Below are 23,247 nucleotides of genomic sequence, written 5' to 3'. Positions count from 1 at the left end.
TCACATCCCATCTCCCAGTATTATAAACAACCTAATGTAAATAATCAAATGTATTTCTAATGTATTTACTCGTTCTTATGCTATGTGAACTCACTATGTTCTCTACTGGCTGTACATATCCTACTAAGTAAGACCTACACTGTTTCAATGTCCACATTTCTCCGTTGATGCAATTGTTGATGACTGAAGTACTGATATCAACCAAATCTCCTCATCCCACCCACCGGATTGTAAATAATGTAAATAATTCAATGTATATACTATGATGATTAACCTGTGTGATGACTGTATTATGCTGATAGTATATATTTGTACCATGAATTGATTAACGTGGACCCCGATTTAAACAAGTTGAAAAACTTATTGGGGTGTTACCATTTAGTGGTCAATTGTACGGAATATGTACTGAACTGTGCAATCTACAAATAAAAGTACAAATCAAAAAAAAAAGTAGCAGGCCACAATAAAGGTCATTGCAATTAATTCTATTAATACATTAGAACTTTTAAATGTTTTCATAATTGATTACACTATTATATTAATAATGCAATTAATTCATTTGTATATTATCAATTGTTAATACATTATTTGTTAATTCCTAAATGATTACCTTATTCATTATTTATATTAATAATCACTTATGTGAATTAATGGCATTGTTGTAGTTAACTGGTGATTATAGAAGTGTTTTAACTCTTTAAATAAGTATATTAGTAATGTTTTTCTCAACAAATGGACACAGTGTTTTACAGACACACACTTTCACATGCAACAATTCTTTGCACACACACACACACACACACTCACACACACACAGGAATTTAACTTTTGCACATAAGATTTTTTTTTTTTTGTTCCACGAAAGGCGGGGAAACCTCAAATGTCCCTTTTGTGTGATGTTTGCTTTCCGCAGCAACATTGCATTGCATGAGAGCCCCGCCCCCTTCATTTACATAATGCGTGCAAAAACTGACCGAAGCAGTTGAGGCAGCGTAGTATGAGCTCATCCAGGCTGGCGGCGCTGGCGCTGGGCACGTTGGGGGGCCCCTGCAGGGCCCGGGTGATGTCCTGAGGACTGGGACACGTGTTCCTCCTCCTCTGGACCTGCTTCCTGCTCTGCGGCGCGTTGGGACTCTCGCAGTCGGGCTTCCTGACAGCGCAGAAGTAGAACACCATGTGGTGAGGTCGGCCCGCGCTCACAACTGATATATTCTCTCAATGTTTACATAGGTCCCTTATTAGGCACACCTGTGTCATGTGTGACACTGAGAAGTCATCGTGGTGGTGGTAAGCTACATGTGTGGCCACACCTGCTCTGTGCAAACATGGCTGCCCATTTTGAATTATGTTAATAATTAAACATCACATAAGTAGTTATACTATAGTGTCAATTTCTGAAATTATTATTTCATTAATTATTTATATTATTCATTAATTACTAAATAATTACATTGATTAATTATGTTGATGATTATATTAATGGTTTTATAGTATACATTTAATATCCATCCATCCATCCATCTATTTCTACCGCTTGTCCCTTTCGGGGTCGCTGGAGCCTATCTCAGCTGCATTCGGGCGGAAGGCGGGGTAGACCCTGGACAAGTCGCCACCTCATCGCAGATAAATATTACTATTTAATTACTCAATTGTTACTTATACTATCCTAATAAAAAAATGACTTAATTCCATTATTACAAACCCCGTTTCCGTCTGAGTTGGGAAATTGTGTTAGATGTAAATATAAACGGAATACAATGATTTGCAAATCATTTTCAACCCATATTCAGTTGAATGCACTACAATGGCAAGATATTTGATGTTCAAACTCATAAACTTTATGGTTTTTTTGCAAATAATAATTAACTTAGAATTTTATGGCTGCAACATGTGCCAAAGTAGTTGGGAAAGGGCATGTTCACCACTGTGTTAAATCACCTTTTCTTTTAACAACACTCAAAAAACGTTTAGGAACTGAGGAAACTAATTGTTGAAGCTTTGAAAGTGGAATTCTTTCCCATTCTTGTTTTATGTAGAGTTTCAGTCGTTCAACAGTCCGGGATGTCCGCTGTCGTATTTTAAGCTTCATAATGCGCCACACATTTTCGATGGGAGACAGGTCTGGACTGCAGGCGGGCCAGGAAAGTACCCACACTCTTTTACGACGAAACCACACTGTTGTGACACGTGGCTTGGCATTGTCTTGCTGGAATAAGCAGGGGCGTCCATGATAACGTTGCTTGGATGACAACATATGTTGCTCCAAAACCTGTATGGACCATTCAGCATTAATGGTACTTTCACAGATGTGTAAGTTACCCATGCCTTGGGCACTAATACAACCCCATACCATCACAGATGGTGGCTTTTGAACTTTGCGCCTATAACAATCCGGATGGTTATTTTCCTCTTTGTTCTGGAGGACACCACGTCCGCAGTTTCCAAAAATAATTTGAAATGTGGACTCGTTAGACCACAGAACACTTTTCTACTTTGCATCAGTCCATCTTAGATGAGCTCGGTCCCAGCGAAGCCAGCGGCGTTCCTTGGTGTTGTTGATAAATGGGTTTTGCTTTGCATAGTAGAGTTTTAACTTGCACTTACAGATGTCGCAACCAACTGTAGTTACTGACAGTGGTTTTATGAAGTGCTCCTGAGCCCATGTGGTGATTTCCTTTACACACTTATGTCGTTTTTTGATGCAGTACCACCTGAGGGATCAAAGGTCCGTAATATCATCGCTTACGTGCAGTGCTTTCTCCAGTTTCTCTGAACCTTTTGATGATTTTACGGACCGTAGATGGTAAAATCCCTAAATTCCTTGCAATAGCTCGTTAAGAAATGTTGTTCTAAAACTGTTCGACATTTTGCTTACAAAGTGGTGACCCTCTCTCCATCCTTGTTTGTGAATTACTTAGCATTTCATGGAAGCTGCTTTTATACCCAATCATGGTACCCGCCTGTTCCCAATTAGCCTGCACACCTGTGAGATGTTCCAAATAAGTGTTTGATGAGCATCCCTCAACTTTATCAGTATTTATTGCCACCTTTCCCAACTTCTTTGTCACTTGCTGCTGACATCAAATTCTAAAGTTAATGATTATTTGCAACAAAAAAAAATGTTTATCAGTTTTAACATCAAATATGTTGTCTTTGTAGCATATTCAACTGAAAATGGGTTGAAAATGATTTGCAAATCGTTGTATTCCGTTTATATTTACATCTAACACAATTTCCCAACTCATATGGAAACGGGGTTTGTAAATGATCAATACATTTATCATTAATAAATCATTTAGCTATTAAGTTACTACTTTATAATGAATTATACTATCATATATATCATTCTTTATGAACTGAATTAATTGTATTATGATATAGTATTAAATTATGTGTTAATTCCTATAGTATTTCATTATTTCCCCGAGGGGGGTCCTTTCCAAGTTTTCTCATTGTCTTTCACATTGTCATCCCACTGGGTTGTGAGTTTTTCCTTGCCCTTATGTGGGCTCTGAACCGAGGATGTCGTTGTGGCTTGTGCAGCCCTTTGAGACACTTGTGATTTAGGGCTATATAAATAAACATTGATTGATGGATTGATTATCAATTATTTTATACACTTATGTTTATATTTAATTGTATACGAATTATTGCAATATTATATTGGCAATTAATTATATTATTACTACAATATTAATTGCAAAAGTACATTAATTAATCATACTTTGAAACACAAATAATTAAATGTGTATATTATCAACTATAATATTAATACATTTGTTCATTCCTAAATCATTACATTATTAATCATACAATTATGTTAAATATTTTTGCAATGATGGGCTTCACGGTGGAAGAGGGGTTAGTGCGTCTGCCTCACAATACAAAGTTCCTGCAGTCCTGGGTTCAAATCCAGGCTCGGGATCTTTCTGTGTGGAGTTTGCATGTTCTCCCCGTGAATGCGTGGGTTCCCTCTGGGTACTCCGGCTTCCTCCCACTTCCAAAGACATGCACCTGGGGATAAGTTGATTGGCAACACTAAAATTGGCCCTAGTGTGTGAATGTGAGTGTGAATGTTGTCTGTCTATCTGTGTTGGCCCTGCGATGAGGTGGCGACTTGTCCAGGGTGTACCCCGCCTTCCGCCCAATTGTAGCTGAGATAGGCGCCAGCGCCCCCCGCGACCCCAAAAGGGAATAAGCGGTAGAAAATGGATGGATGGATGGATTTTTGCAATGATATTGTTACTACATTTTTGTATATTGCCAATTTTTAAATTATACTATTACAATAACAACCGTCCATCCATCGATCCATTTTCTACCGCTTGTCCCATTCGGTACCAGTTATAATACAAATAATGACATTTTTATAATGATACATTATTTAACAATTTATAATCAATTTATCATATATATTTATAATATATATTAAATAATTTTAATAATTATTTAATAATTGATTTAATTTAATTTAGGGCACGTCCAACCGGTAGGAGGCCACGGGGAAGACCCAGGACACGTTGGGAAGACTATGTCTCCAGGCTGCCCTGGGAACGCCTCGGGATCCCCCGGGAAGAGCTAGACAAAGTGGCTGGGGAGAGGGAAGTCTGGGCTGCCCTGCTTAAGCTGCTGCCCCCGCGACCCGACCTTAATAATTCCTAAATAATTACATTAATTACAATATTAATAATTGGAAAAAATCTGCGGATCTTTTGATTGGCCTGTTATCTGTCCTGTGGACCTCTGGCCCAGGTTGGTTTGAAGAAAAAGAAAAAAACTAGCACAAATGTTAGCAAGCTCACATTAGCTTGCTATAATAAGAGCAGTTAGCATTCTGTGAATTTTAGGTGTAAATGAGCTCAAATAATAGTATGCTAATGTTTATTAGGCACACCTGTCCCTGATAAAATATTTTTAGTGACACTGAGAAGCCATCATTCCTCCACACCAAAATGGTGGTAAGCTACATTTGTAGCCACAGTCAGGCAAACCCAGCTGCTACTTTGTGTTGACAGCCCTTTGAGACAGGGCTATATAAATAAACATAGTGCCCGTGTTCCTAATAGAGTGTCCACAGGTCCTCTTACATGGGTCGGACATGTTTGAAAATGGTGTCCTGCACAAAATGTAGCAACATTGTGTGTGCGTGTGTGTGTTTGTGTGTGTGTGTGTGTGTGCAATGCTACAACGCTGTCGCCAATATTGTGACATTACCAGGAAACTGTGCGAGTTCAGAGAAGTGACAATGAGTTCCCTGAATGGCCAGACCTACATCCCCTTCTCTTAACCTGTGTGTGTGTGTGTATGTGTGTGTGTGTGTGTGTGTGTGTGTGTGTGTGTGTGTGCGTGCGTGTGTGCGTGCGTGCGTGTGTGTGTGTGTGTGTGTGTGTGAAGGGGCGCTTACACAGGCGTCTCACGCACAGTTACACAAGTACTGAACTATCACAACTTCCCAGTGTTATGGAAACAATCGTTATGGTTAAAGGCCTGTTTATAGACCACTAACATGACTTTTATCGTCTGCGTTCTTTCCAAAAGTGTCAAAGGCGCACAAGAAGGCACAACTTCATTTTGCACGTCAAAAATGCAAAATTGCAATCCACATAGAGTCTGATATCTAATAACATGTTTATTGATCATGAGATGAATTGTACTCATTAAAATGCAACAAGTCAAAGATGACGTGTAATGTGTATATATGTTCACCAGAGGGCGCTGTCCGTTCCCATTCAAAGCATGCAGCAAAATGATTCACCGTTTACCGATTTTTGCAAGGTTGACAGGGTTTGAAAACAACAAAATACAAACCCCGTTTCCATATGAGTTGGGAAATTGTGTTAAACGGAATACAATGATTTGCAAATAATTTTCAACCCATATTCAGTTGAATATGCTACAAAGACAACATATTTGATGTTCAAACTGATAAACAATTTTTTTTTTTTTTAACTTTAGAATTTGATGCCAGCAACAAGAAGTTGGGAAAGGTGGCAATAAATACTGATAAAGTTGAGGAATGCTCATCAAACACTTATATGGAACATCCCACAGGTGTGCAGGCTACATGGTAACAGTTGGGTGCCATGATTGGGTATAAAAGCAGCTTCCATGAAATGCTAAGTAATTCACAAACAAGGATAGGGCGAGGGTCACCACTTTGTAAGCAAATTGGCGAACAGTTTTAGAACAACATTTTTCAACGAGCTATTGCAAGGAATTTAGAATTTTACCATCTACGGTCCGTAAAATCATCAAAAGGTTCAGAGAATCTGGAGAAATCAATGCACGTAAGCAATGATATTATGGACCTTTGATCCCTAAATCGGAACTGCATCAAAAACCGACATCATTGTGTAAAGGATATCACCACATGGGCTCAGGAACACTTCATAAAACCACTGTCAGTAACTACAGTTGGTTGCTACATCTGTAAGTGCAAGTTAAAACTCTGCCATGCAAAGCCAAACCCATTCATCAACAACACCCTGGAGCGCCGCCGGGTTCGCTCAGCCCGAGCTCATCTCAGATGGACTGATGCAAAGTGGAAAAGTGTTCTGTGGTCTGACGAGTCCACATTTCAAATTATATTTGGAAAAAGAGGACGTGGTGTCCTCCAGAACAAAGAGGAAAATAACCATCCGGATTGTTATAGGCGTAAAGTTGAAAAGCCAGCATCTGTGATGGTATCGGGGTGTATTAGTGCCTAAGGCATGGGTAACTTACACATCTGGGAAGGCACCATTAATGCTGAATGGTCCATACAGGTTTTGGAGCAACATATGTTGTCATCCAAGCAACGTTATCATGGACGCCCCTGCTTATTTCCGCAAGACAATGCCAAGCCACGTGCTACAACAGCGTGGCTTCGTAGTAAAAGAGTGTGGGTACTTTCCTGGCCCGCCTGCAGTCCAGACCTGTCTCCCATCGAAAATGTGTGGCGCATTATGAAGCGTAAAATACGACAGCGGACACACCGGACTGTTGAACGACTAAAGCTCTACATAAAACAAGAATGGGAAAGAATTCCACTTTCAAAGCTTCAACAATTAGTTTCCTCAGTTCCAGAACTTTTATTGAGTGTTGTTAAAAGAAAAGGTGATGTAAAACAGTGGTGAAGATGCCCTTTCCCAACTACTTTGGCACGTGTTGCAGCCATGAAATTCTAAGTTAATTATTATTGGCAAAAAAAAAATAAAGTTTATGAGTTTGAACATCAAATATCTTGTCTCTGTCGTCCATTCAATTGAATATTGGTTGAAAATGTTTTGGAAATCATAGTATTCCGTTTAGATTTACTTCTAACACAATTTCCCAACTCATATGGAAACGGGGTTTGTATGTTAAAGGGTGATGGGTCAAATGCAGAGAATAATTTCGCCACACCTAGTGTGTGTGTGTGTGTGTGTGTGTGTGTGTGTGTGTGTGTGTGTGTGACAATCATTGGTACTTTAACTTTATATGTCAGACTGAAGTTGAGGGTCAAAAGTGTGTCATATTAGCTGTATGTATTGCGCAATGTCCCGGGCAAATAAACACATTCATAACAAAGTCAGCGATGATTTGTTATGAAACTCGATACAAACTCCTTTTTATTGAGGGCCACACTGCAATTGCAATCACAGGGCCGCATGAAAATCTATATATACATGTTTAAAAGCCTTGTTACATTATTTGCATGAACTACTGTTTTGGATTATTCTTTATGTCAAATGAAGTGGCAGACCAGATACATTGAAGTGGTGGGCCACGTAAAATGGCATGGCTGGCATATAATGGATGTGTTGGGCCGCTTAAATAATTTGACAGACAAGAAAAATTTATGTGGCGGACCGAATAAAATACTGCAACAGACAACACAAAATAATGTGGCGGGCCGTGTAAAGTAATGTGAACTACAACACAAAATAATGTGCCGGGCCGAATAAATTAATGTGATAGACAATGTATTGTGATGTGGCAGGCCGCATAAAACAATGTAACAGACAACATAAAGTGATGTGGTGGGCCAGCTAAAATAATGTGACAGACAACATAAAATGATGTGGTGGGCCGGATAAAATAACGTGACAGACAACATAATATTAAGTGGTGGGCCATGTAAAATGATGTGACAGACAACATGATATGATGTGGTAGGCCCTATAAAATATTGTGACAGACAACATAGTATGATGTAGCGGGACAGCTAAAATAATGTGACAAACAACATAACATGATGTAGTGGGCCGCTTAAAATAATGGGACAGTTTACATAAAATGATGTGGTGAGCCGTATGAAATTATGTGACGGACAACATAATATGATATGGCGTGCCGCATAAATAAAATGACAGAGAACATGAAATGAAGTGGTGGGCCAAATAAAATAATGTGACAAACAACATAACACAATGTGGCGGGGTGAATAAAATAATGTGACGGACAACATAATATGATGTAGCGGGCCAACTAAAATAATGTGACAAACAACATAACATGATGTGGCAGGCCGATTAAAAAATTGTGACGGACAACATAAAATAATGTAGTGGGCTAACTTAAATAATGTAACAGAAAACATAATACGATGTGGTGGGCCACGTAAAATGATGTGACAGACAACATAATGTGATGTGGCGGGCAACAAAAAATAATGTGACAGACACCATATTATGAAGTGGCGGGCCACGTAAAATAAAGTGGCAGACTACATAATATGATGTGGCGGGACAAATAAAATAATGTGACAGACAACATAATATGACGTGGTGGGCCAAATTTAATAATGTGACGGACAACGTAATAAGATGTGGCGGGCCGAATAATATAATGTGACAGACAATGAAATATGATGTGGCGGGCCGCGCAAAATAATGTGACAGACAACATAATATGATGTGGCAGCCACATAAAATAATGTGACATATAACATAATATGACGTGGTGGTCTACATTAAAAAACGTGATAGACAACATAATATGATGTTGCAGGCCACAATAAATAATGTGACAGAAAACATAACATGACTTGGTGAGCCACATTAAAATAATGTGACAGAAAACAATATCTTTTGGCGGGCCGCCTTAAATAGACAGACAAAAAAATTATTTGGCGGGCCACGTAAATGCTTGTGACAGACAACATTACATGACTTGGTGGACCACGTTAAATAACGTGACGGACAACATTAAATGGTGTGGCAGGCTACATTAAATGATGTGACAGACATCATAAAATGGCGTGGCAGGCCATATAAATGGTGTCGTGGACCACATAAAGCAATGTGACCAGACAACATAACATGACTTGGTAGGCGACGTTAAATGATGTGGCAGGACATATAAAATACCATGTAGGAACACATAAAATGAAGTGGCGGGCCACGTAAAAATAAACCACAATAAATGACGTGATAGGCTACGTGAAATGATTTGGTGGATGGGCCAAATGAAATGAGATGGTTGGCCACGTGAAATGACATGGTGTGCCACATGAAATGATGTGGTGTGTCACATAAAATGAGATGGTGGGCCACTTGAAATGAGATGGTGGGCCCATGAAATGACATGGTGGGCCAAGTGAAATGAGATGGTGGGCCATGGGAAATGACATGGTGGGCCCATGAAATTATATGGTGGGCCACTTGAAATGAGATGGTGGGCCACTTGAAATGAGATGGTTGGCCACATGAAATGAGATGGTGGGCCACAGGAATGATGTGCCACATGAACTGATTTGGTGAGCCACCTGAGATGAGATGGTGAGCAACATGAAATGAGATGGGGGGCACATGAAATGAGATGGTGGGCCACTTGAAATGAGATGGTGGGCCATGAGAAATGACATGGTGGGCCCATGAAATGACATGGTGGGCCACTTGAAATGAGATGGTGGGCCACTTGAAATGAGATGGTTGGCCACATGAAATGAGATGGTGGGCCACATGAAATGAGATGGTGGGCCACTTGAAATGGCTACATTAAATAATGTGACATCATAAAATGGTGTGGCAGGCCACATAAATGGTGTCGTGGACCACATAAAGCAATGTGACCAGACAACATAACATGACTTGGTAGGCGACGTTAAATGATGTGGCAGGACATATAAAATACCATGTAGGAACACATAAAATGAAGTGGCGGGCCACGTAAAAATAAACCACAATAAATGACGTGATAGGCTACGTGAAATGATTTGGTGGATGGGCCAAATGAAATGACATGGTGTGCCACATGAAATGATGTGGTGTGTCACAGGAAATGAGATGGTGGGCCATTTGAAATGAGATGGTTGGCCACATGAAATGAGATGGTGGGCCACATGAAATGACATGGTGGGTCACTTGAAATGAGATGGTTGGCCACTTGAAATGAGATGGTGGGCCATGGGAAATGAGATGGGGGGCCCATGAAATGAGATGGTGGGCCACATGAAATTACATGGTGGGTCACTTGAAATGAGATGGTTGGCCACTTGAAATGAGATGGTGGGCCACTTGAAATGATATGGTGAGCCACGTTAAATGACATGGTGAGCCACCTGAAATGACATGGTGGGCCACATGAAATGAGATGGTGGGCCACATGAAATGAGATGGTGGGCCACAGGAATGATGTGCCACATGAACTGATTTGGTGAGCCACCTGAGATGAGATGGTGAGCAACATGAAATGAGATGGTGGGCCACATGAAATGAGATGGTGGGCCCCAGAGTTTGAGTGTGACAGGTGTGAGAGACACAGTCACGTCCTCTCAAACATTGATGATAAGATTGTGTCGAATCATTTAGTCACGAATAGTAAATGTTTCAATAAGTACAATTATCATATTATATTGCTATATTATAATATATTACTATTTTAAATTATATTATATTAAATTATATTCTATTATATTATCTTTCTGCGATGAGGTGGCAACTTGTCCAGTGTGTACCCCGCCTACCGCCTGAATGCAGCTGAGATAGGCGCCAGCGACCCCAAAAGGGACAAGCGGTAGAAATGGATGGATGGATATATTATCTTTCTCCTGTTGTATGAGTCAAGTTGATCAACTATAATTATTTTTTTCTTCTCTGTGTCAACAAAATAATTTCATTTTTCTTGTGATGAGGTGGCCACTTGTCCAGGGTGTAAGCCGCATTCCCCTCGAATGCAGCTGAGATAGGCTCCAGCACCCACCCGTGACCCCATTAGGGCAAGCGGTAGAAAATGGATAGATGGATAGTTTTCTGTATTGACACCCTTCCGCCCCCGCACTGTCTGATGATGTAGACTTCTTATTGTTGTCAGTGTGTGTGTCCTTGTGTGTGTTGTGTTGTTGTGTGTGTTTGTGTTGTGTGTGTGTGTGTGCACACAACAAAGTGGTCTTTCCTCTTTCTTGGTCTTGACTCTATTGGAGTCACAAAGCTGCTTCCCCCTTTTCTTTCCCCTTTGGACCCCTCCTCTCCCCACCACCAGTGCCCCCAGACACCCCCCCCCCCCCCCCCCCCACGTTCCCAGCCAGGCCCATATTTCCCCCCTCCTCCCCCAGCTTCCACAGGCCAGAGGATATGCAAATTCCTCTCTTTCTTCCCTTAATTGATTAATTGAAGTCCTGTTAAAGGGTGAGATTGTGTGCCTAGCGCCCCCCCCCCCCCTCTTCTCAGCCTTTCATCACACACCTTCTGGCCTGGCACAGACACAACATATTTAACATTTACATATTTAATATTTATACTACAGTACTTCCTCCTAATTGTGTTGACTCATGAAATGACTACTTCTTCATAGTAACAGTTCATCAATAATCATATGCGCAACGTTATTCATATGAAATGATTATATTAATATTAAACTAATTGCATTATTATGTTAACAATTATATTACAAATATGATATTAAGTTATTTGTTGATTTTTAAGTCATAACATTATTGATTAATTATACCATTTTATCAATAACTACATGAATGAATTGCTATATTATATCATCAATTATTCATATGTTAAGTATTTGATGATTACTAATGTATCACTTCATAATAATTATAATATAAATAGATGATTATGATATTAATTACCTGCATTATCATACTATCAATTATTTGTATTATTAAACGATTTCTTAATTGCAAAAATATTACTGTTAATTGCATATTGAATTATATGATTAATACATTTTTACTTACTGAATTATTGTTTTTTTTAATGAATCATGCAACTATGTTAATTTTATATGAGTAAATTGCATTATTATATAAGCAATTTATTATGTTATTAATACATTTGTTCATTCCTAACATTTTACTTTAGTTCAACTATAAATTAATAGTTATACAATTAAGTAATCTTATTATGATAGTATATTATGATCAATTATTTTTTTATTTACTAAATTATTACATAATTAATGAATCATACAACTGTGCTAACGATTATTTCCATGTGAATGAATTGTATCCTTATAATGGCAATTATTACCAATAATAAATATCTGCAAATTCATAAATAATCACACTATTCCATATACCAATATATAATAATTCAATATGATATGCATCATTATTATGACATCATTATATTGTTACTAATATTACATTATCCATCCATCCATCCATCCATTTTCTACCGCTTATTTCCTTTTGGGGTTGCGGGGGGGCGCTAGCGCCTATCTCAGCTACAATCGGGCAGAAGGCGGTGTACACCCTGGACAAGTCGCCACCTCATCGCAGGGCCAACACAGATAATGACTAAATGATCACATTCTTATAAAAAGTCACTATTAAATTATTATGTGTGCTATGGCTGTGAGGGTTTTTTTTCCCACGGCCTTAGTCGGGACCCCCCTCTCCAGGGGCCCAGGCATGGACTAAATAATTATTTTTATCTCTTATTTTGTCCCCCTTGGACAGCACGGTGAAAGAAAGGTTAGTGCGTCTGCCTCACAATACGAAGGTCCTGGGTTCGATCCTGCGCTCTGCATATTTCTGTGTGGAGTTTGCATGTCCTCCCCGTGACTGCGTGGGTTCCCTCCGGGTACTCCGGCTTCCTCCCATCTCCAAAGACATGCACCTGGGGATAGGTTGATTGGCAACACTAAATTGGCCCTAATATGTGAATGTGACTGTGAATGTTGTCTGTCTATCTGTGTTGGCCCTGCGATGAGGTGGCGACTTGTCCAGGGTGTACCCTGCCTTCCGCCCGGTTGTAGCTGAAATAGGCTCCAGTGGCCCCGCGGTCCCGATGGCAATACGCGGTAGACGATGGATGGATACCCTCGAGGAGTATTAAAGTATTTATGATTCGCAACCCCAAAAGGGACAAGCGGTTCAAAATGGATGGATGGACAGATTCTGATTCTGTGATATCATCAAAAGGTTCAGAGAATCTGGAGAAATCACTGCACGTAAGCAGCAAGGCCGAAACCCAACATTGAGTGCCAGTGACATTCAATCCTTCAGGCGGTACTGCATCAAAAAGCGACATCAATGTGTAAAGGATATCACCACAGGAACACTTCAGAAAACCACTGTCAGTAACTACAGTTGGTCGCTACATCTCTAAGTGCAAGTTAAAACTACTATGCAAAGCCAAAGCCATTTATCAACAACACCCAGAAACGCTTCGCTGGGCTGAGCTCATCTAAGATGGACTGATGCAAAGTGTAAAAGTGTTCTATGGTCTGACGAGTCCACATTTTAAATTGTTTTTGGAAACTGTGGACGTTTTGTCCTCCGGAACAAAGAGGAAAAGAACCATCCAGACTGTGCCAGGGGTGTCAAACTCATTTTAGATCGGGGGGCACATGGAGAAAAATCTACTCCCAAGTGGGCAGGAATGGTAAAATCTCTGCACTATAACGTAAAAATAAAGACACCTTCAGATTGTTTTCTGTGTTTAAAAATAGAAGAAGCACATTCTGAAAATGTACAAATCATAATGTTTTCTTTTACACTTACATGTTGCAGTTAATAGTATTCTATCTTTATTTGTCGTTATTTATATTTTCTGAATGAATGATGTAATAATGTTTATCAGTCAACTCAATGGTGTTCTTTTTCAGTCTATCAAGATAAAAAAAGATCAAAATCAAATTACAGAATGCCATGTATGTAGTTTGATCATTTTCCTCGATTGATGTACTAACATCATGTGGTTTGTTTTGTACATATGTACCATCATCTACAGCAGGGGTCGGCAACCTTTACCTTTATGTTGTATGAAGCTTCTGCGGACACATATAAGCGACTGCAAAGCATACTTACTCAACAGCCATGCAGGTTACACTGAGGGTTGTGATATAAACAAATGTAACACTCTTGCTAATATGTGCCACACTGTGAACCCACACCAAACAAGAATGACAAACACATTTCGGGAGAACATCTGCATTGTAACACAACATAAATGCAACATAACAAATACCCAGAATCCCAAGCATCCCTGAGTCTTCCGGGCTCCATTATACACCCCCGCCCACCTCAACCGACGCACGGAGGGGATGCATGGGGGGTCGGCAAGTGTGCAGCTGAGCCACATCAGAGTGATCCAGGCTCCGGAGCCGCGGGTTGCCAACCGCTGATTTGCAGAAATACAAAGAATTGCTATTGCAACATCCAGTAGACACATGTAGAAGAGCTGTTTCTTTCATTCAAAAATTTCAGGTTGATTTGAATACTTAGCAAACTCATCCCGCGGGCCGGATAAAACCTGATCCAGCCCGCGGGCCGTACGTTTGACACCCCTGTTCTATGCGCAAAGGGTAAAAGCCAGCATCTGTGATGGTATGGGGGTGTGTTAGTGCCCAAGGCATGGGTAACTTACACATCTGTGAAGGCACCATTAATGCTGAATGGTCCATACAGGTTTTGGAGCAACATATTTTGCCATCCAAGCAACATTATCATGGACGCCCCTGCTTATTTCAGCAAGACAATGCCAAGCCACGTGTTACGACAGCGTGGCTTCATAGAAAAAGAGTAGGTACTAGACTGGCCTACTTGTAGTGCAGACCTGTCTCTAATTGAATATGTGTGGTGCAATATGAAGCCTAAAATAGCAGAAGGGAGACTGTTAAAACAACTTAAGCTGTACATCAAGCAAAAATGGGAAAGAATTCCACTTCAAAAATGTGTCTCCTCAGTTTCCAAACGTTTACTGAGTGTTGTTAAAAGCAAAAGCCATGTTCCACAGTGGTAAAAATGCCCCCGTGACAACTTTTTTGCAATGTGTTGCTGCCAATAAATTCTAAGTTAATGATTATTTGCAACAACAAAAGAAATAAGTTTCTCAGTGTGAACATTAAATATCTTGTTAAAAGCTATTCAATTGAATATAACTTGAAATGATTTGCAACTTATAGTATAAATGATATACATAAATGTGTGTATATATATATATACATATATATATATATATGTGTGTGTGTGTATGTATGTGTATACATATATATATATATATATATATATATATATATATATATATATATATATATATATATATATATATCTCCAACCATTTTCGACCGCTTATTCCCTTTGGGGTTGCGGGGAGCGCTGGTGCCTATCTTAGCTGGACAAGTCGCCACCTCATCGCAGGGCCAACACAGATAGACAGACAACATTCACACTCACATTTACACACTAGGGCCAATTTAGTGTTGCTAATCAAACAATCCCCAGGTCTTTTGAAGTGGGAGGAAGCCGGAGTACCCGGACGGAACCCATGCAGTCACAGGGAGAACATGCAAACTCCACACAGAAGGATCCCGAGCCCGGGATTGAACCCAGGACTACTCAGGGCCTTCGTCGATGTTCAAACTGATAAACATTTTTTTTGCAAATAATCATTAACTTGAGATTTTCAAGACAGCAACACGTGAGAAAGAAGTTGGGAAAGGTGGCAATAAATACTGATAGAGTTGAGGAATGCTCATCAAACACTTAATATGGAACAACCCACAGGTGTGCAGGCTAATTGGGAGCAGGTGGGTGTCATGATTGGGTATAAAAGCAGCTTCCATTAAATGCTAAGTAATTCACAAACAAGGATGGGGCGAGGGTCACCAATTTGTAAGCAAATTGTCGAACAGTTTTAGAACAACATTTCTCAATGAGCTATTGCAAGGAATTTAGGGATTTTACCATCTATGGTCCGTAAAATCATCAAAAGGTTCAGAGAATCTGAAGAAATCACTGCACGTACGCGATGATATTACGGACCTTGGATCCCTCAGGCGGTACTGCATCAAAAACCGACATCAGTGTGTAAAGGATATCCCCACATGGGCTCAGGAACACTTCATAAAACCACTGTCAGTAACTACAGTTGGTCGCTACATCTGTAAGTGCAAGTTAAAACTCGGCTATGCAAAGCAAAACCCGTTTATCAACAACACCAAGGAATGCCGCAGGGTTCCGAGTCCACATTTGAAATTATATTTGGAAACTGTGGACGCGATGTCCTCCGGAACAAAGAGGAAAATAACCATCCGGATTGTAATAGGCGCAAAGTTCAAAAGCATCTGTGATGGTATGGGGGTGTGTTAGTGCCCAAGGCATGGGTAACTTACACATCTGTGAAGGCACCATTAATGCTGAATGGTCCATACAGGTTTTGGAGCAACATATGTTGTCATCCAAACAACGTTATCATGGACGCCCCTGCTTATTTCAGCAAGACAATGCCAAGCCACGTGTTACAACAGCATGGTTTTGCAGTAAAAGTGTTCGGGTACTTTCCTGGCCCGCCTGCAGTCCAGACCTGTCTCCCATCAAAAATGTGTGGCGCATTATGAAGCGTAAAATACGACAGCGGAGACCCCGGACTGTTGAACGACTGAAGCTCTACATAAAACAAGAATGAAAAAGAATTCCACTTTCAAAGCTTCAACAATTAGTTTCCTCAGTTCCCAAACGTTTATTGAGTGTTGTTAAAAGAAAAGGTGATGTAACACAGTGGTCAACATGCCCTTTCCCAACCACTTTGGCACATGTTGCAGCCATGAAATTCTAAGTTAATTATTGTTTGCAAAAAAGAATTAAGTTTATGAGTTTGAACATCAAATATCTTGTCTTTGTAGTGCATTCAATTGAATATGGGTTGAAAATGATTTGCAAATCATTGTATTCCGTTTATATTTACATCTAACACAATTTCCTAACTCATGTGGAAACGGGGATTCTATATACACACACAAACACACACAGACAAAAGGCTGATTCTGCATAGTGTGATATTCCCTGACCTTTAACCTCGCAGGAAAATGGAAACTCCAAATGTTGCAATTTTGTCATATTTAATATTACAGTTTATCATATTAAATATATATTTTCATAATATTAAATATTACATTTGATCACATGAAATATACTTTATCATATTAAATTGTATCATTTTAAGAATGACAATTTTTAATATTAAATATTGTAGTTTATCATATTAGATATAAAATGTCGTCATAATAAAAATACTACATTTTATCATATTGAATAGTACATTATATCATATTGAATATTACAGTTTATTCTAATAAATATTAATTTTTTTCATATTAATTTTTTTCATATTAATTTTTTTCATATTCATCTCTGCGCTGCTATGGACGGGACTCTCGTTACTATATTGGATCCACTTTGGACTGGACTCTCATCGTTATGTTAGATCCACTATGGATTGGACTTTCACAATATCATGTTACACCCGCTTGACGTCCATTGCTTTCAGTCCCCTGGGGGGTGCCCACATATGCGGTCCTCTCCAAGGTTTCTCATAGTCATCATTGTCACTGTCACCGACGTCCCACTGGGTGTGAGTTTTTCCTTGCCCTTATGTGGGCTCTGTACCGAGGATGTCGTTGTGGTTTGTGCAGCCCTTTGAGACACTTGTGATTTAGGGCTATATAAATAACCATTGATTGATATTAAATATTACAGTTTATTATATTAAATTGTATCATATTAAATATGAAATTTTGTCACAATAAATATACATTTTCAGAATATTAAATATTACTTTTGATCATATGAAATATTATAGTTTATCATATTAGATATTAAATTGTATCAAATTAAACATTATTTTTTTCATATGAAATATTATAGTTTATCATATCAAATATAAAATGTTATATTTAAATATTATATTTTATCATATTGAATAGTACATTTTATCATATTAAATATTACTGTTCATCATAATAAATATTACATTTTATCATATTAAATGTTACATCCATCCATCCATTTTCTACCGATTATTCCCTTTGGGGGTTGCGGGGGGCACTGGTGCCTATCTCAGTTACAATCGGGCGGAAGGCGGGGTAAACCCTGGACAAGTCGCCATCTCATCGCAGTATTAAATGTTACAGTTTATCGTATTAAATATGAAATTGTATCATAAAGACATAACATTTTAGCATAATAAATATTACAGTTTATCATATTAAATATACATTTTTATCATATTAAAGTAGTATTGAGTAGAATCAGCAGTATTGAGCCCACAAATAAGTTCCTAATCATGTATGAAGATGTAATTTCTTGGTCATTCGGACATTAAAGACTACAAAAGTAATCCATTACTTTAGTTACATGGAAGAAATTACTTCCACTGTGAAGGTGAGCAGGTGTTGAACCTGCTCATAATGTCACGTCTGATTAATGACCTGTGACTGTGTGTGTGTGTGTGTGTGTGTGTGTGTGTGTGTGTGTGTGTGTGTGTGTGTGTGTGTTTTCCACGCTGCTGGTGACCTCTGACCTTAAAGGTGACACACTCACACACACACAGTCGTCCCTTACCTTTTGGTCCTGTTCATGGCCGTGCTTTCTCCTCCTCCTCCCGGGGCGTCCACACGGGCATCTGAGCGTCCTCACAGCTCCATGCGTGACCCCTCCCGCCCCCCCTCTTCGCCATCCACTTGAGGGTGGCACACCCAGGACGTGAGCGAGCGGAGGAAAAGCCTCTAGTCGCTGCTACAAGTGTGCATCTTAGATGGAGGAACTGCTCTGACTGACTGACTGATAGGGGAACTTGCATCAGTGTGTGTTTGTGTTTGTGTGTGTGTGTGTGTCAGTGGGCGCAAGGGGGCGGGGGGAGGCCATAAGAAGGAGGCGCCAGTGATCATTTGTTGTCCACCAGTAAGAGCAGGAATCATCCCAGCGAGCTTAGTCCCACAAAAATGTGCTTTTTTTTAACTCTTCAATCTGATTAAAAAAAACCACCAGAGATGGGAATCAAGCTTCCTGTCCTGCGCTCTTATTTTGGTGGCACTTCCTGTTGTGTTGGTGTCTTTTCCTGAACAGGTCACATCTTTATCTGATCCACACACCTGCTTTCTGTTGAACCATTCTTGGTCTGCAACATTCCATTGAAGACATTTTTATATGACTTATATAGCGCTTTTCTCTAGTGGTTCAAAGTGCTTTAACATAGTGAAAGAAAGCCATGATCTCAGTTCCATTGAGACCATTGTTCCCTCTAAGCTGCGCGCTTGAGCAATCGCGCACTGCTCGCACATTCTCAGCGCACAAGAAAATCTAGGCAGCGCATAAAATAAAATTCAACATAAACGTATGAATTAATATCTAATATTAGTCCTAATCTTATCCAATCAATTAAACCAATAATAATAATAGTAATAATTGTGTTTTCTGTACCATTGTGCAACGTAACTCAGTGAGTGAAGTGAAGTGAATTTTATTTATATAGCGCTTTTCTCTAGTGACTCAAAGCGCTTTACATAGTGAAACCCAATATCTAAGTAACATTTAAACCAGTGTGGGTGGCACTGGGGTCAGGTGGGTAAAGTGTCTTGCCCGAGGACACAACGGCAGTAACTGGGATGGCAGAAGCGGGGATTGAACTTGCAACCCTCAAGTTGCTGGCACGGCCACTCTACCAACCAAACTATACCGCCCAGGTATAGCTCGGTTGACAGGTGACAGGTGTCCAGCCAATGATACGACTCGGTTCAGTTCCGCCACGCGGCCAATCATTGCCTTAACACTATTGATGTTGACAATAACCCCTTATCATGGCGAACGACACATCCAATCACCAAGCCGTTGTAACAAAAGAAATGCGGTTCTTTTAAAGGGGAACATTATCACAATTTCAAAAGGGTTAAAAACAATAAAAATCAATTCCCAGTGGCTTGTTTTATATTTCGAAGTTTTTTTCAAAATTTTACACCTCCCGGAATATCCCTAAATAAAGTTTTAAAGTTCTTGATTTTTGCTATTTGCGATGCGACTGTCCATTTCCCTGTGACGTCATACAGGGCTGCCAATACAAACAACATGGCGGCTACCACAGCAAGACATAGCGACATTAGCTCGGATTCAGACTCGGATTTCAGCGGTTTAAGCGATTTAACAGATTACGCATGTATTGAAACAGATGGTCGGAGTATGGAGGCAGATAGCGAAAACGAAATTGAAGAAGAAACTGAAGCTATTGAGCGAATAGCTATTGACGCTATTCGGCCATAGCATGGGTGTACCTAATGAAGTGGCCCATAGCATGGCTGCCTTTTAGCATCGCCGGTAAAATGTGTGGACCAAACGATCAGGACTTTCGCATCTTGTGACACTGGAGCAACTTAAATCCGTCAATTGGTAAGTGTTTGTTTCGCATTAAATGTGGGTATTTAGTTTCAAATGTACATACAGCTAGCGTAAATAGCATGTTAGCATCGATTAGCATAGCATGTTAGCATCGATTAGCTTGCAGTCATGCTGCGACCAAATATGTCTGATTAGCACATAAGTCAACAACATCAACAAAACTCACTTTTGTGATTTTGTTGACTTTATCGTTGCAAATGCATCTGCGGGTTATCCATACATCTCCGTGCCATGTCTGTCTTAGCATCGCCGGTAAAATGTACAGACACTCTGGTACATTCAATGGGGGTCTGGCGGCAGATTTCTTGCCAGCGGTGCAACTTGAATCCCTCCCTGTTAGTGTTGTTACACCCTCTGACAACACACCGACGAGGCATGATGTCTCCAAGGTTCCAAAAAATAGTCGAAAAAACGGAAAATAACAGAGCTGAGACCCGGTGTTTGTAATGTGAAAATGAAAATGGCGGGTGTATTACCTCGGTGACGTCACATTCTGACGTCATCGCTAAAAGACCGATAAACAGAAAGGCGTTTAATTCGCCAAAATTCACCCATTTAGAGTTCGGAAATCGATTAAAAAAATACATGGTCTTTTTTCAGCAACATCAAGGTATATATTGACGCTTGCATAGGTTTGGTGATAATGTTCCCCTTTAAGATGGAATGGCTGTCAGAGTATGTTCAAATAGAACATGGGTGTCAAACTCCGGCCCAGGGGCCAAATTTGGCCCACTGTGTAATTTCATTTGGCCCTTGAGGCAATATCAAATTAACAATAGAGCTGGCCCGCCGGTATTATCACCGCATTCACCGCTAATACTCATACTTGCCAACCTTCCCGATTTTCCTGTGAGACTCCCAAATTTCAGTGCCCCTCCCGAAAATCTCCCGGGGCAACCATTCTACTGAATTTCTCCCGATTTCCACCCGGATAACAATATTGAGGGCGTGCCGTGATGGCACTGCCTTTTACGTCCTCTACAACCTGTCGACACGTCCGCTTTTCCTCCATACAAACAACGTGCCAGCCCAGTCATATAATATATGCAGCTCCTACACACACACTTAAGTGAATGCAACACATACTTGGTCAACATCCATACAGGTCACACTGAGGGTGGCCATATAAACAACTTTAACACTGTTACAAATATGCGCCACACTGTGAACCCACACCAGACAAGAATGACAAACACATATTTCGGGAGAACAACCGCAACGCAACACAACAGAACAAATACTCAGAACCCCTTGCAGCACTAACTCTTCCGGGACGCTACAATATATACCCCCCCACCTCATTGTTATTCTATTTTCAAATGTATTAGCCTGTGGAAACATGTAATGTTGATATTTACCTCAGAAGGCTGCAAATAGAAATGAGGCATTACATTTTTTATTTAAATGTTATTTAATATACCAATGATGTTTTTTTTGTTTTGTTTTCTGAAAGTTGATTTTGCACTAATAAGTTATATAAGCATTGTTTGTTCCATATTGAGTGTTAAAGCAAATCAGTGTAGCAAACTGAGCAATAATGAAGGTTTTATTCATGTACTTTTTCTTGCTACTTCAAGGCTTAAAGTTTTGATTAATTCGTTATTGTTATTTTGTTTTCAAATGTTTTATTAGCCTGTGGAAAAAGTTTATTTTGACATTTACCTCAGAAGGCTGCAAATAGAAAAGAGGCATTCAATTTTTAATTCAAATTTTATTTGATATGCTGTTGATATTTTGTAATTAGTATTTGAAAGTGGATTTTGCATGTCACTATAAAGTTATATAAGCCTTGCTTGTTCAATATTCAATGCAAAACTTATTTGGGTCCCTATTAAAAGGTTCATTTGTTCAACCTTGGCCCACGGCTTTGTTCACTTTTACATTTTGGCCCCCTCTGTATTTGAGTTTGACACCCCTGAAATAGAAGAACAAACGGGGAAACTGGGTGAGATTTTTTTTTTTTCGAGTGAGGTCTACTCTGCAAAACATGCCGCCAAGCTAAAGTAGCAAATGAGTTTTCCGAGGGAAAAATGCGGACTGAATGGAAGTTGGACTACCTCAAGCGTCACATTCAGCAGAAAAGTTATTTGAAAGCTGTTGGAATTGTACAAAGACTCAAGATGGGACCGGGGATTGGTACCCAGTGTGTTATTTATACTATAACACTTTAGGTACATTATTGCGGGAAAACACAAAAGACGGAGAGAAAAGGAACGAGCTGTCACACAAAACAAAATCTGACCCCAAGCGAGTTAAAGTTGTCATTGACAACATTTTACTTGCCTTCAAAATGAATGCATCAATGCTGTCAGTTCAACAAATCCACCATCACATGGCAAAGTATGTGAGTATACCAGAAAACTGGCGAAGCAAAAACTCTGCCTTTGAAATTGTGAACTCAATCAATGAGATAGTGCAGAATTAGACTATGTGCAGTGTTAAAGGGGAACATTATCACAATTTCAAAAGGGTTAAAAACAATAAAAATCAGTTCCCAAAGGCTTGTTGTATTTTTTGAAATTTTTTTCAAAATTTTACCGGTCCCAAAATATCCCTAAAAAAAGCTTTAAAGTGCCTTTTTTTTCGCTCTCTGCCAAGACACTGTTCATTTTCCTGTGACGTCACACAGTGCTGCCAATACAAACAAACAATGGCGAATA

General features: G+C 39.6%; 1 protein-coding gene across 4 annotated transcripts in view; it reads right to left on the bottom strand.

Moving 5' to 3' along the window:
* rasgrp4 (RAS guanyl releasing protein 4) overlaps positions 1-18,966 on the bottom strand; it is a 65,593-nt gene extending 46,627 nt beyond the window's left edge. For 2 of the 4 annotated variants that reach the window (XM_061877909.1, XM_061877908.1), the window contains exons 1-2: positions 18,761-18,965; positions 975-1,150 (exon numbers count right to left, since the gene is read on the bottom strand). Coding sequence is in view for 1 of the 4 variants with exons in the window: in XM_061877910.1 (XP_061733894.1) it covers positions 975-1,150; positions 18,761-18,777 (193 nt within the window). In the remaining 3 variants the exon portion in view is untranslated. Of the gene's footprint in view, positions 1-974; positions 1,151-18,760 lie in introns of all 4 variants that reach the window. The other 2 variants (XM_061877910.1, XM_061877907.1) reach the window with 2 other exon arrangements.
* Positions 18,967-23,247: the final 4,281 nt, after the last annotated feature.

This window comes from Nerophis ophidion, linkage group LG18, assembly GCF_033978795.1.
Source record: "Nerophis ophidion isolate RoL-2023_Sa linkage group LG18, RoL_Noph_v1.0, whole genome shotgun sequence".
Taxonomy (NCBI): domain Eukaryota; kingdom Metazoa; phylum Chordata; class Actinopteri; order Syngnathiformes; family Syngnathidae; genus Nerophis; species Nerophis ophidion.
The sequence above is the reverse complement of the archived record's forward strand: the minus strand, read 5'-3'. Positions and strand labels throughout refer to the sequence as shown.